Here is an 18,305-nt window from a genome sequence, read left to right as displayed (position 1 = left end):
AGAGCTCTTAAGGATAGCGGAGTCAGGGGGTATGGGGAGAAGGCAGGAACGGGGTACTGATTGAGAATGATCAGCCATGATCACATTGAATGGCGGTGCTGGCTCGAAGGGCTGAATGGCCTCCTCCTGCACCTATTGTCTATTGTCAGGCAGCATCTCGGGAGAGAAGGAATGGGTGACGTTTCGGGTCGAGACCCTTCTTCAGACTTCCCGAGATACTGCCTGACCTGTTGAGTTACTCCAGCATTTTGTAAATAAATTGATTGGCAAGTCAATAACAATAGACAATAGACAATAGGTGCAGGGGTAGGCCATTCAGCCCTTCGAGCCAGCACCGCCATTCAATGCGATCATGGCTGATCACTCTCAATCAGTACCCCGTTCCTGCCTTCTCCCCATACCCCCTCACTCCGCTATCCTTAAGAGCTCTATCCAGCTCTCTCTTGAAAGCATCCAACGAACTGGCCTCCACTGCCTTCTGAGGCAGAGAATTCCACACCTTCACCACTCTCTGACTGAAAAAGTTCTTCCTCATCTCCGTTCTAAATGGCCTACCCCTTATTCTTAAACTGTGGCCCCTTGTTCTGGACTCCCCCAACATTGGGAACATGTTTCCTGCCTCTAATGTGTCCAATCCCCTAATTATCTTACATGTTTCAATAAGATCCCCCCTCATCCTTCTAAATTCCAGTGTATACAAGCCCAATCGCTCCAGCCTTTCAACATACGACAGTCCCGCCATTCCGGGAATTAACCTAGTGAACCTACGCTGCACGCCCTCCATAGCAAGAATATCCTTCCTCAAATTTGGAGACCAAAACTGCACACAGTTCTCCAGGTGCGGTCTCACCAGGGCCCGGTACAACTGTAGAAGGACCTCTTTGCTCCTATACTCAACTCCTCTTGTTACGAAGGCCAACATTCCATTGGCTTTCTTCACTGCCTGCTGTACCTGCATGCTTCCTTTCATTGACTGATGCACTAGGACACCCAGATCTCGTTGAACTCCCCCTCCTCCTAACTTGACACCATTCAGATAATAATCTGCCTTTCTATTCTTACTTCCAAAGTGAATAACCTCACACTTATCTGCATTAAACTGCATCTGCCATGTATCCGCCCACTCACACAACCTGTCCAAGTCACCCTGCAGCCTTATTGTATCTTCCTCACAATTCACACTACCCCCCAGCTTAGTATCATCTGCAAATTTGCTAATGGTACTTTTAATCCCTTCGTCTAAGTCATTAATGTATATCGTAAATAGATGGGGTCCCAGCACCGAACCTTGCGGTACCCCACTGGTCACTGCCTCCCATTCCGAAAGGGACCCATTTATCACCACTCTTTGCTTTCTGTCTGTCAACCAATTTTCTATCCATGTCAGTACCCTACCCCCAATACCATGTGCCCTAATTTTGCCCACTAATCTCCTATGTGGGACCTTGTCGAAGGCTTTCTGAAAGTCGAGGTACACCACATCCACTGACTCTCCCCTGTCAATTTTCCTAGTTACATCCTCAAAATATTCCAGTAGATTTGTCAAGCATGATTTCCCCTTCGTAAATCCATGTTGACTCGGAATGATCCGTTACTGCTATCCAAATGCTCAGCAATTTCGTCTTTTATAATTGACTCCAGCATCTTCCCCACCACTGTTGTCAGACTAACTGGTCTATAATTACCCGTTTTCTCTCTCCCTCCCTAACACCAGATGTTTAATTGCTTTGTTCATTTGTAAAAACATTATATTGATTAAGGGAATGATGCCAAGCAGAATAATGGAAGAGCCACTGCTAAAATGCATCTTGGAATAATTCAACTTCCCAAAGTTTTGTTGCTCTAGTTTGCCACCTGATGGTTGTTCTACAAATACCACTAAAATCACCTTTTTACTTTTGTGATGAGTTCATTGTTTTATTGTTTCTATTCAAAACCTGGGTGAGAGGCCTATGACCATAGTACAGGATCAAGGAGAACTCAGAGAGCAGAAGAGAAAAAAACATTTGGTAACACCTTACTTTCTGCCACTTTCATCTTAATTTAATTTTTATTTCTTAATATTTATTTCCATGTATATATTTAAGACCAGGGATTATTGCAGGTCTGCACCAAAATGCCTTCTAGGCAAAATATTCTCCAATACAAAGAGAACAGCTGAGTCAATAATGTTGCAAATTAAACCATCAAAAGGTTAAGAAAAGTTAAAGTCCTATTCCAGGGCAACCAGTAAACACCACGGATTAACTAGATTTTCTTTTACACCAAGCTACAATCTACCAAATTGCAAATTCAATAAAATTATGATGGCTATATTTCTTTCGCCCTTGAACAAGTATCACTTTCTTCGAGATCGCAAAAAGTATCACACCATAATTATTGCAAAAATGGATGAATGAATGAATGAATGAATGAATGAATGAATGAAAGAAGCTCTAAACATATTCGTGTTTGTTAGTAACACTTCCAAGAAGCTCCTATCCCATAGGTTTACCCTTGAACGTATGGCCTAGGACAGAGATTCTGGACTGTTTCCAGAGCTTCAATTCTACAACAAGATCTTTAGGTAGATTCCGAGTATGTGAGAGAAATGCATCATAGGGGTTGGAGGTTTCACTACTCCGACGGAAAGAAAACATCTCGAATATGGTAAGGTAGTTCATGTGGCACGACAATTAGGAGGAGAATTTATGAATGGTAGCAAATGAATGGAAATGGAATAAAGCAAACACATTGATCACTGAGCAGAACTAATGGTTGTAGGAAGATCAGGTTGGGAGTTCATGAAGTAAATAGGTACTACATCAGATTTGGAAACCAAAATTATTCCATGAATCTCCACCTATTAGACAAGTGACCGGCTACTGGTGCCTGATGATGGGAATAAACTCTTCATCATTCATTAACTTTAGGTTCAACATGAATGCAGTACACTAAGAAAAGAAAACCAAGAAACAAGGTTTGGAAGAAAGCAACAAACACTGTAAATGTACTACAGCAGATGAAAGAATTAATGTCAAATATAAATGAGAATTTATTATTTTAGAGTTAAGAAGCAACATTTGCAACTTTCTCTTTAAAGTTGCAATTTATAGAAATAGTATAAATATCTTAGTGGGACACTATATTTTGATATCACCAATGTCTTCATGTCCATTTGTGTGACATCACATCAGCAGATCTAACGATGATTATCTGTTACAATTAGGATACTTCTAATTAAATGAAGTAAGCAGGAACAATATTCCAGATCTGTTTTTTCAAGGAAAATAAGGTTTAAAAAAAAGGTGTACTATGCGTTGTGAATAGGGTTGCCAACTTCCTCACTCCCAAATATGGGACAAGGTGACGTCACCGTCCCGCACCCCACGTGACCTCACCAGCCAGCGGCCATGTGCTTCCGCTCCATCAATGGCGGCCGCCCGGGCCTGGAGGTGGGTTGCTACACAATCTCCGTTAGGCGGCGCCTGGGCCTCTGGACCTAGACTGTCCGGAGCTAAAATGTCGGAAACCTAGAGTGTCGGGACCTAAACTGTCGGAACCTACAGTGTCGGAGCCTACAGCGCCCCCCCTTGTCTAATACAGGCCAAGGGCGGTCCCATAAGGGACAAAACAATTTAGCCTAAAATAAGGGATGTTCCGGCTAATACCGGCAACCCTAGTTGTGAAGTTTTAAGAAATATAGAAGGCCGAAGAAGGAACATACTCCAAATGCAGAAAATACTCAATAGGTTAGATAGAATTTTTGTGGAGACCACAGTTAAGGTTTCAAGTTGATGAAATTAGAGTCTGGAATAGTCTCTGAATTCAGAATTCTGAAATAGTTAGAGATAGACAAATGGTAAAATGCAGAGGAATGGGAAAGCGAAAACAGAAAGGAAGAACGATGATAAAATTGAATGTGGTTAAATGACAAAAGGGATAACAATGTAAGACAAAGGAGAATGAGAGTGGGTCAAATAAAGAAACAAAAGATCAAGAGAAACTTAATTATCTTAAATTTCAGAAGTAAAACAGCGATTGGAAATCTGAAATAAAAATGAAATGCTGGTAATGTTCATTAATTTAAATTATTTCACTCAATGTTGACACCAGAAGGTAGCATTTGCACGTGAAAAAATATCAGACTTACTTTGAGCATCATTACAACTGCAGAGAAGCAGGACGACAGAGAGGTCAGAGGGAGGGGAATGGGCAGTTAAATAATTAGCCAAGTGAATGAGCAGGGTCATGCTTGTAGACTAAGTGGGCAGTGTTCAGCAAAGTGGCCAACCATTCTTTATTTAACGTTCCCCTGTAGAATTGACAGAGTTTGTATCCAGCTGAAGGTTGTCCATTTCGCCATAAGAACAGTGAACAGCTGCAGATCGCCCAAGGTGCAGCCTCTGATGCCTGGCATCACATCTTCTCTGCAGGGCAGGCAACGGCCTTACAACATCCAAGTGCAAATTCTGAATTCATCCACGTTGCTCAAAATGCCATCAGCATGGACTCCATAGTTTAAAGGGACTTTGAATTGCTCATGACATTCCAGCAATCTGTTCTCCGGTGGATTATTACCAGTCGCTCCATATTTCACTGTGTGCATAGATTCATACATTCGTGCAGCATGGAAGCAGGCCCTTCAACCCAACTCGTCATGCCAAACTAGATGCCCCATTTAAACTGGTCCTTTTGCACCTATTTGGCCCATATCACTCTAAATCTTTCCCATCCATGTACCTGCAAAACAGCTTTTAAATGTTATCGTACCCACCTCAACCACTTTGTCTGGCAGCTCATTCCTTATACCCACCACGGTCTGTGTCAAAAAGTTACCCCTCAGCTTCCTATTAATTTTTTTCCCTCACTTTAAAACTTTGCCGTCTAGTTCTTAATTTGCCTACCTTGGGAAAAAGACTATGAGCATTCATCTTATCAAACCCACTCAAGATAAATCCACTCTACAAACATTTAAGATCACCCTCTCATCCTCCTGCACTCCAAGCCTGCCCCGCCTGTCCCTATAGTTCAAGCCCTCAAGTCCTGGGAACATCCTCGTTAATCTTCTCTGAATTCTTCCCAGCTTAATGGCATCTTTCCTATAGAAGAGTGACCAAAACTGAAGATAATACTCCAAGTGCTGCCTCACCAATGTCTTGTGCAACTGTAACATAACATCTCAACTTCCATACTCAATTCTCATGCCAAAAAAACATAATCGCCACTTCATCGACCTGTGATGATACTTTCAAGGAACTGTTCGGCCCTGTTCCCTAGCTAATTTAGATCCTGCTGTAATTCTTAATAATCATCTTCACTATCTACAATGTCACCTACTTTAGTTTGATCTGCAATCTGGGAACCATCCAGTATCCATTGTGGATGTAGTAGATGTAAACTCAGTCTTCCTGAAAGTGAATCCATGGAAAGTAACTTAAAGAAGGAGCCCTCGGCCACATCTTCCAGACCTGCATGGACCAGATGGCAGGAGTATTTACCAACATCTTTAACATCCATTCTGAGGTCCCCACAAGTTAAAGAATGACACTATCATCCCTGTTAGAGTTTAGAGATACAGCATGGATACAGGGCCTTCAGCTCATGGAGTCCATGCTGACCATTAATCACCCATTCACAGAGTATTGTATTGTCCACTTTCTCATCCACTCCTTATACATTAGAGGCAATTTACAGAGACCAATTAATCTACAATCCTTGCACATCTTTTGATATGTGGAAGAAAACCCATGCAATCCCAGGGAAAAGGTGCAAGCTCCACACAGCACCCAAGATGAGGATCAAAACCGTGTCTCTGGCACTGTGAGGCAGCAACACTACCAGCTGCACTCCTCTACCACCCTAAACTGGCACCTTAATGACTATCAGCAAGTATCTCTGACATTCACCATCATGATAGACACAAAAAGCTGGAGTACCTCAGCGGGACAGGCAGCTTCTCTGGAGAGAAGGAATGGGTGACGTTTTGGGTCGAGACCCTTTCTCAGTCTGAAGAAGGGTCTCGACCTGAAACGTCACCCATTCCTTCTCTCCAGAGATGCTGCCTGTCCTGCTGAGGTACTCCAGCTTTTTGTGTCTATCTTCAGTTCAAACCAGCATCTGCAGTTCCTTCTTACACATCCACCATCATGAAGTGCTTTAAGAGACAGGACGTTAACTCCAGGCTCCCAGACATGCTTGATCCACTGCAGATTGCCTACTGTCACAACAGACACCATCTCCCTGGCCCTACAATCATTTCTGGAACAACTAATTAAGACCATCGCCTACCTCAGACCTCTATTTATTGACTATAGTTCTACCGTCGACACCATAATCCATCCCAGCTCATCTCCAAACACTTGGATGGAAGAGCCAGCACCCCCCTCTGCGACTGGATCCTTGATTATCTGACCCACAGTCAATGAGGATTGGTGATAATACATCCTCCACAACAATTCTTATCACCGGTGTTCTACAAAGATGCATGCTCGTTCCTTAGTAAACTCCCTAAACACTCGTGACTGTGTGGCCATGTGGATCTAACTCCAACTACGTTTGCAGATGACATCTTTGTGGTGGACCAAACCCAAAAATCAGTGTCAATAGACAATAGACAATAGACAATAGGTGCAGGAGTAGGCCATTCAGCCCTTCGAGCCAGCACCGCCATTCAATGCGATCATGGCTGATCACTCTCAATCAGTACCCCGTTCCTGCCTTCTCCCCATACCCCCTCACTCCGCTATCCTCAAGAGCTCTATCCAGCTCTCTCTTGAAAGCATCCAACGAACTGGCCTCCACTGCCTTCTGAGGCAGAGAATTCCACACCTTCACCACTCTCTGACTGAAAAAGTTCTTTCTCATCTCCGTTCTAAATGGCCTACCCCTTATTCTTAGACTGTGGCCCCTTGTTCTGGACTCTCCCAACATTGGGAACATGTTATCTGCCTCTAATGTGTCCAATCCCCTAATTATCTTATATGTTTCAATAAGATCCCCCCTCATCCTTCTAAATTCCAGTGTATACAAGCCCAATCGCTCCAGCCTTTCAACATACGACAGTCCTGCCATTCCGGGAATTAACCTAGTGAACCTACGCTGCACGCCCTCCATAGCAAGAATATCCTTCCTCAAATTTGGAGACCAAAACTGCACACAGTACTCCAGGTGCGGTCTCACCAGGGCCCGGTACAACTGTAGAAGGACCTCTTTGCTCCTATACTCAACTCCTCTTGTTACGAAGGCCAACATTCCATTGGCTTTCTTCACTGCCTGCTGTACCTGCATGCTTCCTTTCATTGACTGATGCACTAGGACACCCAGATCTCGTTGAACTCCCCCTCCTCCTAACTTGGCACCATTCAGATAATAATCTGCCTTTCTATTCTTACTTCCAAAGTGAATAACCTCACACTTATCTACATTAAACTGCATCTGCCATGTATCCGCCCACTCACACAACCTGTCCAAGTCACCCTGCAGCCTTATTGCATCTTCCTCACAATTCACACTACCCCCCAACTTAGTATCATCTGCAAATTTGCTAATGGTACTTTTAATCCCTTCGTCTAAGTCATTAATGTATATCGTAAATAGCTGGGGTCCCAGCACCGAACCTTGCGGTACCCCACTGGTCACTGCCTGCCATTCCGAAAGGGACCCATTTATCACCACTCTTTGCTTTCTGTCTGTCAACCAATTTTCTATCCATGTCAGTACCCTACCCCCAATACCATGTGCCCTAATTTTGCCCACTAATCTCCTATGTGGGACCTTGTCGAAGGCTTTCTGAAAGTCGAGGTACACCACATCCACTGACTCTCCCTTGTCAATTTTCCTAGTTACATCCTCAAAAAATTCCAGTAGATTTGTCAAGCATGATTTCCCCTTCGTAAATCCATGCTGACTCGGAATGATCCCGTTACTGCTATCCAAATGCTCAGCAATTTCGTCTTTTATAATTGACTCCAGCATCTTCCCCACCACTGATGTCAGACTAACTGGTCTATAATTACCCGTTTTCTCTCTCCCTCCTTTCTTAAAAAGTGGGATAACATTTGCTATCCTCCAATCCACAGGAACTGATCCTGAATCTATAGAACATTGAAAAATGATCTCCAATGCTTCCACTATTTCTAGAGCCACCTCCTTAAGTACTCTGGGATGCAGACCATCAGGCCCTGGGGATTTATCAGCCTTCAGTCCCATCAGTCTACCCAAAACCATTTCCTGCCTAATGTGGATTTCCTTCAGTTCCTCCATCACCCTAGGTTCTCCGGCCCCTAGAACATTTGGGAGATTGTGTGTATCTTCCTCAGTGAAGACAGATCCAAAGTAACGGTTTAACTCGTCTGCCATTTCTTTGTTCCCCATAATAAATTCCCCTGCTTCTGTCTTCAAGGGACCCACATTTGCCTTGACTACAGGAGAGTGAGGAGGCATAATCTGAGAAAAAAAAGGTCAAAATGATCAACCAGACCAAAAAGCGGTCAAGTCACTAGGACAAAGGGTGCTGCTGTATGATGCTGGAGAGAAACTATCATCACACATCCACAGCAAGCAAGCATGTACCTAGCAAAAGAAAAGGGCTAAGCAAAGTTTTAAGATGTGAAGTTTTAACATTTGAAGTTGTGGAAGTGATACCAAAACAGATGTCCGATGCAGCAGTGATTAACTCTTTCAAGAAATGTTTGGATAACAATACTGTTATAAGGCAGGTGCAGATTGGAATGATGTAATACTGCAGGAGATTAATAGATCCTGCAATTGTGGGACTAATTAAAGAGAGAGGAAGCTCTCATTTGATTGCAGCAAATCAATATTATGTGAAGGTGGTAAGGGCAAAGGAGTGATATATTGTTATGTTATTGGATTGTTTTTGAATGTCAGAAAGAGTTTAAGAAGAATTTTGCAGGAAATAAAATGCAAGATAAACTCAAGAAGAGGCTGAATTTCTACTCACCTTTTCACTCACAGTTTTAGATTATGGGATAAAGATCATCATTTATCAGCGTTGTAATTTGCCTCAAAAGATGACCTATGTTAAACTCCATAGGTCAGCAGTTGAAATGAACACAGTTTTTAGTGTGCAAAATACAGTGTGATTTTGGAAATCTTAAGGACTAGACACATCATTCAACAAATAACCAAATATTGTTTTATTTATCTATTATTAAACTAGTGACAGCAACATTGTACAATATAGTGACATTAAGCAGCATAACATGGTTAAGCCTAAATGTATTAATAACTTTAAAATATTTACAACTTTTTGACAGAATTGGAGTTCAAAAAACATTTGTATGCTTTCATGCAAACCCTAATTTTAAGAAAGATATATAAATTCTGAGCAGACATACATGAAGTGACGTTCTAAACAGTTCAGCAAGTTTTAATGATGTTCTGATTTAGGATTCTTTAACTTATCTTTTGTTGTCTTCTTATTTTATCTTCCTTTCTTCCCATAACTTGCAGTGTTTCTTATCAGGTAAACCATATTCAACCTTAAATAATTAAAGCTACTACAACCGAACATCACTTCAAATATTCAAAGCAATCAAAGCAAATAATCACTGTCATGTATCATAAACTTGGCTAGAAATGACATATCAGCATAATTGTAGATAATATGATAATTAATATTTTTGCATATCAAGAATGAAACACTAATTAAACTATGTTATTAACTTCCATAATCAAGAGCAATTAATCCCGATCTTGTTTGAGCTTGCTTGGCTGCAGACATGATTAACATATAAACTAGTCTTAACTTAATATAAACATTATCACATGAAGAAGACCAAGGTCACTTTATCCTTAAGACATTAACAGACATTTCTGAGGAGTAAAAGTCTTGCCTTGTGTATTTGCACCTATCATTTGAAACTATTTTAATAGTTAAATTTCAGGATTGACTGGACTACTCAATTAACTCAATTACTTTGATCAATTTTACCTTCTTAATCAAACCTGTTATTTTGTGTACCCTGTGTGAAGTTGGCAAGTAATTACAATGAATAACATTTCGTTATCTCTCCAAGATTTATAGTGAATTCTGCAGAGATTACATAAAAGCTGATGGTGGCTATAAAACTACTTCTGGTTAAATGGAAGCTTACTTGGTTCTTGAACTTCCAGTTGTTTTGGTGGCAGCACTTTGGATTTCGCTTCTAGTTTCAGGTCCTCAATTTTAATCAAAGCTTCCTGCAGGCTAGCATTGAGAGAACTTGCTTGTTCCTCTGCATACAAGGCACGCTTCTCTGCTTCTCTGCCACAGATTTATAATGAAGAGATAATTGTTAAAAATAAACAAAAAACAATGCCGTCATGGGAGACTGAAATATGTAAGCATAGATTAGAGCAGTCATGTGTGACTGAAAGAATAGATTTAACAGGGAGTACACCAAAAATGTACAACTGAATTAAATGCTATACTAAATGGTTCATAGAGAATTATCCACGGTACCCTGCAATATTGACAAGATCCCAGGCTTTTCTCGGCAGCCCTTCTTAAATAGATGCGCAACCTTTGCACCCTCCAGTCTTCTGGCACCCCACCCTCAAAGGTTTCATCAAATTACCCAGGGAAGTGTGCAAACTCAAAAATCATTTACTTGACTAAGGTTGGAAGAAATCCATCCCCCTGACACACATCAGTAAAATATTGAATAATTAATAAATTGTTTACACATTTGTTTTTGTCAAGAAAAATATACCATTGGCTGTACTCCAGTGGTATGGCATCAGAAATAATGGATTGGGCACCAGTGTTGAGAATAAATCTAGTTTTTAAAATTTAATTCGGAAGCATAAATAGCTACTCACAAGAGCTGCTTCTGTAGTACTCCCATTTCAACTAATGCTTCATAATTCCTTGTTGCCTTTGGGTTTACAGGTGTAACGGCACTGAGTTCACCCTGCAAACAAATGTCGCCACTGAGTGCACAGCAAACACTTTTATTACATTAGGAGTTGAACTACTGGACACGTTTCAGTCAAGGGCAATTTACTGACGAGTGAAGCAAAGATATCAAATGCAATCCTTTGTTGTTGTAATTATCTCAAACATACATATTTTCTTTCTTTAATAGTTGTCTCTGTTAATTCTCTATTTCTAGACTTGTGAGAATCATTAAAATATATTTTAAAATATAAAAAGAGCAAAAAATTAGTATTGCACTACTTTGTAGCCTTTCATTCAACCATTTTCTCTTGAAATACTGATGAGTTACAGCAACAACAATATGCTTTTTTATCAAGAATAAGAGAACAGCATGGCATTAATTTAGCAAGCCATCAGCTCTGGCAAAGTAGCTATTGTTTGATTTTGCAGCAGAAAGTCAGGTTGGATAATTCTCTTAATTTTTCATAATGCAGGGCTTGAACACTTGACTTGCTCATTAAAAACACATGACATAGAAGTGAAAGGTTTTAAGAAAGTTTGATCATTTTTATAAAAATCAGCATATTTTTGTAATCAATATATCTTTTAGTTATTGTTTTACCTTCTCAGCGGGCAGAGGAGTTTCTTGCAAGTGTCTCTGATGGATGTTAGTATCTTCACCAATGTACAATACATTAGATTTAGTATGGCTTGATGAGTCTTTAATTAATATTATTCCAAAAGTTGTATCCTGTATAAATTGAGACAGTTGTTAGAATGCAGGTTTTTTGTTTGAAGAAAATCATGTGGAGCGGAAATAATAACTAAATAAGAGGAAATATAAAAAATTTTGGTAAAGACATCTTTCTGACCCAAGCATGTGGCATAGGATGGTGAATCTGTGGAATTCTTTGCCACGGAAGGCTGCGGAGGCAAAGTCAGTGGATATATTTAAGGCAGAGATATATTTTTGATTAGTATGGGTGTCAGCCGTAATGGGAAGAAGGCAGGAGAATGGGATTAGGAGGGATTGATCAGCCATAATTGAATGGCAGAGTTGACCTGATGGGCGAATGGCCTAATTCTATTATCACTTAAGATCTTATGATCTTATGATATAATTTCCTTGCTCCAAATATGAAAGCATTTCCAAGTCATTAATTAACGTTTATATTCATTCATTATTTTAAATTAATTAAAATCTTTATATTATGGCAGCAAAGGCAGGAGACTGTGGCTGAGAGGGAAAGATAGATCAGCCATGATTGAATGACGGAGTAGACTTGATGGGCCGAATGGCCTCATTCTGCTCCTATTACTAATGAACTTATAATGTTAATGATATGACATTTGTGATAAACTATAAAAATATTTCCTTTGTTCAATGCTAATATATTGTGTAATGTATTGTGAATAATACAGTATCATTCACTTTATATTTCTACGTTTGACAATGAATTCAAAAACAAACTGAAGAATAAAAATTTACGGAGGAGATGAAAAACTATTTAAAGTTAATGGTTAGCACTGGATGAAAGATCATTCAATGCTTTCTGAACTACAATCTATTGAAAAGGTCAGACAAATTGGAGAATCAGTTGGTCGAAAGAATAAAAAAGAAATTCTCACTTTTACAGGGTTTAAAAACAAAGTCATTAAATCTCAAACTCGCATTAGGTGAAATATTAAAAATATGACCATCAAATCATGACCGCCGGTTGATACATACAATGGTGACTGCACAGACATCAAAGTCAAATAAACCACCAAGAGTTTTTCCGTAGACAGGTATTTGCTGCCATAGACTGCTGCAACCTGTAGTTACTGCCTGTCGCCAGCAGAGGTATAATGGAGAAGGGGCTGGACTGATTAATGAGGATGGACATGATCAGTGTTAAAGAAAGAATAGTGTTAGCTTTCATCCTATTTGGTTATCCAGGGAATGCAATGCTCATATTAGCTTTGAGCTGCTTTTAAATTGCTTTATAGGTTAGAATAAATGTTATATACCAATAAATAACAGCACAATGTCAATGGCAGTAGTTCCAGGACTCCCTTGCGTGTGGGATCCAACAGAGAAGTCTCAAGTTTAGTGAACAATGTATGAAGCAAGATCTGTCAATGTCACTCCCTATGGATTAACTGCAGAGCTTGCTCCTGCTGAGATCCCCTGAGATGTGGCTCTCCAGTCCTGTGGCCTGGTTGGTTCTGCCACAGAATACACAAGCCCATTAACCTCACTGGATCCCAGGAATTATTCCAGGAATGAGTAGGTTAACCTATGATGAGCGTTTTTCGGCACTGGGCCTGTACTCGCTGGAGTTTAGAAGAATGACGGGGGACCTAATTGAAACATGCAGAATAGTGAAAGGCTTGGATAGCATGGATGTGGAGAGGATGTTTCCACCAGTGGGAGAGTCTAGGACTAGAGGTCATAGCCTCAAAATTAAAGGATGTTCTTTTAGGAAGGAGATGAGGAGAAATGTATTTAGTCAGAGGGTGGTGAATCTGTGGAATTCTTTGCCACAGAAGGCTGTGAGGCCGTCAATAGATATTTTTAAGGCAGAGATAGATAGATTCTTGATTAGTTCAGGTGTCAGAGGTTATGGGAAGAAGGCAGGAGAATGGAGTTAGGAGGGGAGATAGATCAGCCATGATTGAATGGCAGAGTAGACTTGATGGGTCGAAAGGCTTAATTCTACTCCCATTACTTATGACTTATGACCTCACTGGATTTGGCAAGTGATGGAGATGAAAGGCACACTTTCATTTAAGTTATTTATGTTGTGGGTTTGTGTTTTAGCTGATATTACTTTGTTAACAAATAATTGAATTACAACTCGTAATTGTTTCTGAATTCTTGGTCCAGCCATCATTCAAGTGTTGGGGAGCCATGTGTCACTGGAGTCCAACATGTCTCAAGCCCATTGGATTGACCCTTCACATCCAACCTGGCACGTTCAGATGCAGGAAGGCCTGAGGTAGCAACTACAGATAGTGGTAGTCTATCAGATGCAGGAAGGCCTGAGGTAGCAACTACAAATAGTAGTCCATCAGATGCAGGAAGGCCTGAGGTAGCAACTACAGATAGTAGAAGTCCATCAGATGCAGGAAGACCAGAGGTAGCAACTACAGATAGTAGTAGTCCATCAGATGCAGGAAGACCAGAGGTAGCAACTACAGAAAGTAGTAGTCTATCAGATGCAGGAAGGCCTGAGGTAGCAATTACAAATAGTAGAAGTCCATCAGATGCAGGAAGGCCTGAGGTAGCAACTACAAATAATAGTCCATCAGATGCAGGAAGGCCTGAGGTAGCAACTACAGATAGTGGAAGTCCATGGCAGCAAATACCTGTCCACGGACGTCTGTTGGTGATTTATTTGTTTTTAACATGTTGAATTTCGATTTCAAAAGTCATTAATAAACATGATCAAAAATCAATAGTGTGTTCATTGTAGTGAGTATGCAATGCCTGTACAGTCACCATATGCATCAACCGGAGGACATAATTTGATGGTCATATTTTAAATACTTCATTCAAGAGAGGATCATTTGAAAAAAGAATGCTCATGGTTTGACAATACCTCAACATCTACAGTTCCCTCAGCACCTTTTGGATGTTTAGCTGGACTTTCTCCAGCAACAGTGGTGCTCTTGACTGGTCCTTGAGCAGAAGTCTGAAGTTTGAGGTAAGGAAGGAACAATAAGAAATTACAGGTAGGCACAAAATGCTGGAGTAACTCAGCGGGTCAGGCAGCATCTCTGGAGAGAAGGAATGGGTAAAGAAGTGTCTCGACCCGAAACGTCACCCATTCCTTCTGTCCAGAGATGCTGCCTGACCCGTTGTTACTCCAGCATTTTGTGTCTACCTTTGATTTAAACCAGCATCTGCAGTTTTTCTTACTACATTACAGCATGTTCACAGACCTACATTGCCACATAATTACAGTAAGGAACACAACTAATGTTTATGACATTTCAAGTAATAATCACACAGGGAACATGTGTTTATGGGTTCGATTTAAATAGAAAAAAACTATTTTTGCAAAGGAAGCTTATTAACGGCTAATTTATCCACATATTGCAAAGCTTTACCAACATAAAACATTCCGAGAGCTTTGTACTTCAAAGCCACAATGTTCGTAGAGTTTCAAATAGCCACATATGTTAATTGTGATAATCAAGTTAAATATCTCAAAAGGACACAAAGTGCTGGAGTAACTCAGCAGATCCCTGGAGAACATGGATAGAAGACATTTAGGGTTGAGAACCTTCTTCAGGCATAGGAACGGGGCGGGGGGGGGGGTTGAAAGGCATAGTTGGAACAAAGGCCAGAGATAAGAAAGAGAGGTGTGAGAAGGGTAGGTGGGGCACAGGGTAGGGAGGTGGGGGGCGGAAAGAGGGGGGAAGGGAGAAAGGGGAGGGGCATAAGTTAGTGAGATGTTACTTAAAATTGGAAAATTAAATGTTCATACCGTTGAGTTGTAGGCTGCCCAGAATAAACATTTAATTCTCCACTTTTTGGTAACCGCTCACTGACTCCATCCCTGCCCCTCCCCCCCTCCTCTTCCACCCCACCCCCCCCTTCCCTCCCCTGTGCCCCACCCCAGACTCCCACCCATTTCTCTCCTCCACTCACCCACCCCACACCCCTGCCATGTGCCTCCCCCTCTCCCCACAGCTCTTCAAACCTGTCTCACACCTTTCTTCCTTATTTCTGCCCGTTATTCCCACCATCTGCCTAACAAAAAAAACACCCATGCCAAGTCAGCCTATTACCCGTCAAGCTTTGTCCTGCTCTGCCCCTTTTCTTTTCCCTCTTCACTCCCCATAATCAGTCTGAAGAACAGTCTTGACCCGAAACGTTACCTATCCATGTTCTCCAGAGATGCTGCCTGACCCGCTGAGTTACTCCAGCACTCTGTGAAACGTCACCTATCCATGTTCTCCAGAGATGCTGCCTGACCCGCTGAGTTACTCCAGCACTCTGTGAAACGTCACCTATCCATGTTCTCCAGGGATGCTGCCTGACCCTGAGTAGCTTCAGCACACTGCGTCCTTTCGTGTATTAATCAACATCTGCAGTTCTTTGTGTCTGTAACTTCAATATCTCATTGCTTAAAATTGGATCAAGCAATAGTTCACTTAATTGGAGATAAAATCAGCCACAAATAAGAACCAGTGAATAACTCAGTAATTATCAAGCAATTGCAGCAGACAGCCAGAAAACAACTAACTACCAATCCGAAATAAGAACATGAAAATTTGAGCTGGCAGCCAGATGCGAGTCTGAAGAAGGGTCTCAACCCGAAACGTCACCCATTCCTTCTCTCCCGAGATGCTGCCTGACCCACTGAGTTACTGCAGCATTTTGTGTCTACCTTTGATTTATACCAGCGTCTGCAGTTTTATTTTTCCTACCAGATGCGAGCAATGGAAACAGCAAAGTAGGTTGGAGATGGGTCATAAAATGCATGGAGGAAGTAGCTAGTGATGTAACATTTATAACAATTACTTTATGCCCAAACTTACACCAGCTTCAATGTCGTCAGAGGAGCCCAATATCTGTAACATAGGAAGAGAGGGGGAGAGAGAGTAAGAATAACTGCGATCTTATGAGTTGCAACAGGATAAAAATTAAAACACATGATTACAGGGAAAAAAATTACCAAAATTAATTATTGTATAAATTCAAATTGGCAGCAGATAATCAAAGGAATTTCCTATTTAGCATCTGCAAATTTTAAAAAAACCTACAGAATAACTGAGCATTAAAACTGCAATGATCATTTCAATTCCAGTATCTACATCCTAAAGGATTCCCGTATTTGTACATAATGAGTTCACCCCTGTGCTTTTTGTGTTGGAATGTCTTAAAACTTTAAAGAATAAGTAGGAGGAACACCTGGAGGTAAGCACTCAAACATGCTCTGCCAGTTAGTAAAAGCAAGGCTGAACCTTTATGCAAACTCCACCTGCCTGACTTCTGTCCATATTTCTTAATTTTATCAATGGCTTATCTGGGATGATCCATACTTTCTCTTTTGATGCAAGTCTGGGCAGTTGGGGGAGTTCTTTAAATCGAGCAATGAGAAAAATGCATAGCGAATCAGTTTTAATTTTTAAATAAAATTCCCTGCACACTTAAGAGATTTTACTTGATCACTATACTGGTAACGGTAATAAATAATAATAGGCAATGGTAATAAAGTCTGAAGAAGGGTCTCGACCCGAAACATCACCCATTCCTTCTCTCCAGAGATGCTGCCTGACCCGCTGAGTTACTCCAGCATTTTGTGTCTACATACAGCATGGAAACAGGCCCTTTGGCCCCATTTGCACATGTCGACCAAGATGCCCCTTCCACATTAATCCCATCTGCCCCATGTTTGATCGATAACCCTCTAAACCTTTTCTACCCATATGCCTGTCCAAATGTCACTTAAACATTGTGATAGCACCTGTCTCAACTACCTCCTCCGGCAGCTCATTCCATATACCCACCACCCATTGTGAAAAACAAGTTACCCCTGAGGTTCCTATGAAATCTTTCCCCCTCACTTTAAACCTGTCTTCTGGTTCTCGGTTCCTTTACACTGGGCAAAAGACTCTTTGCATTTACCCCATCTATTCCTCTCATGATCTTATCCACCTCTATGAGATCACCCTTCATCAGCCTGCGCTACAAGGAATAGAGTCCTAGCCTGCTAAACCTCTCCCTATAGCTCGCCCTGAGTGACATCCTCATAAATATTCTCTGCAGCCTCTCCAGCTTGACAACATCTTGCCTATAACATGGTGCCCAAAACTGAACACAATACTCTAAATGTGGCCTCACCAATGTCTTGTGCAACTGTAATATGACCTCCCAACTTCTATCCTCAGTAATCTGAATGATGAAGGCCAATGTCCCGAAGCCTTTTAACCACCCGTGAGGCCACTACCTGTGGTGGTACTTTCAAGAAACTTTGGTCACACTCCTAGACCCCTCTGCTCCACAACACTCCACAGAGCCCTGCCAATCACTGTGTGGGCCCTGCCCTTCTGATTAAATCCATTATCTCGTTAATGGTGATTGATCTCAATGGAGCTGGGGAACACGTGTTATTTGGTGAGAGACCATTGTTCTTGTCCCATTCAATCAGCATGAGTCAAGCTGAAGCATAAATTCTTTAGTCAAGTCAAGTCAAATTTATTTGTCACATACACATACTCGATGTGCAGTGAAATGAAAGTGGCAATGCCTGCGGGTTGTGCACAAAAATAATTACAGTTACAGCATATAAATAAAGTTAATAAGTTACTAAACATAGCACAAAAAGTGTCGACAAAAATTTAGTCTCTGGGGTTATCAAAGTTGACAGTCCTGATGGCCTGTGGGAAGAAGCTCCGTCTCATCCTCTCCGTTTTCACAGCGTGACAGCGGAGGCGTTTGCCTGAC

General features: G+C 41.2%; 1 protein-coding gene across 6 annotated transcripts in view; it reads right to left on the bottom strand.

Annotated features, from left to right (window-relative positions):
• Nucleotides 1-9,213: 9,213 nt before the first annotated feature.
• The window catches only part of axdnd1 (axonemal dynein light chain domain containing 1), an 80,403-nt gene continuing 71,311 nt past the window's right edge, over nt 9,214-18,305 (bottom strand). For 5 of the 6 annotated variants that reach the window (XM_078407631.1, XM_078407635.1, XM_078407633.1 and 2 more), the window contains 5 exons: nt 16,397-16,429; nt 14,449-14,541; nt 11,487-11,615; nt 10,807-10,898; nt 9,214-10,249 (listed from right to left, as the gene is read on the bottom strand). In XM_078407631.1, the coding sequence (XP_078263757.1) occupies nt 10,075-10,249; nt 10,807-10,898; nt 11,487-11,615; nt 14,449-14,541; nt 16,397-16,429 (522 nt within the window). In that variant the 3' untranslated portion in view covers nt 9,214-10,074. The remainder of the gene's footprint in view (nt 10,250-10,806; nt 10,899-11,486; nt 11,616-14,448; nt 14,542-16,396; nt 16,430-18,305) is intronic. The other variant, XM_078407634.1, reaches the window with a different exon arrangement.

Source organism: Rhinoraja longicauda, chromosome 11, assembly GCF_053455715.1.
Source record: "Rhinoraja longicauda isolate Sanriku21f chromosome 11, sRhiLon1.1, whole genome shotgun sequence".
NCBI classification, from domain to species: Eukaryota; Metazoa; Chordata; class Chondrichthyes; order Rajiformes; family Arhynchobatidae; genus Rhinoraja; species Rhinoraja longicauda.
The sequence above is the reverse complement of the archived record's forward strand: the minus strand, read 5'-3'. Positions and strand labels throughout refer to the sequence as shown.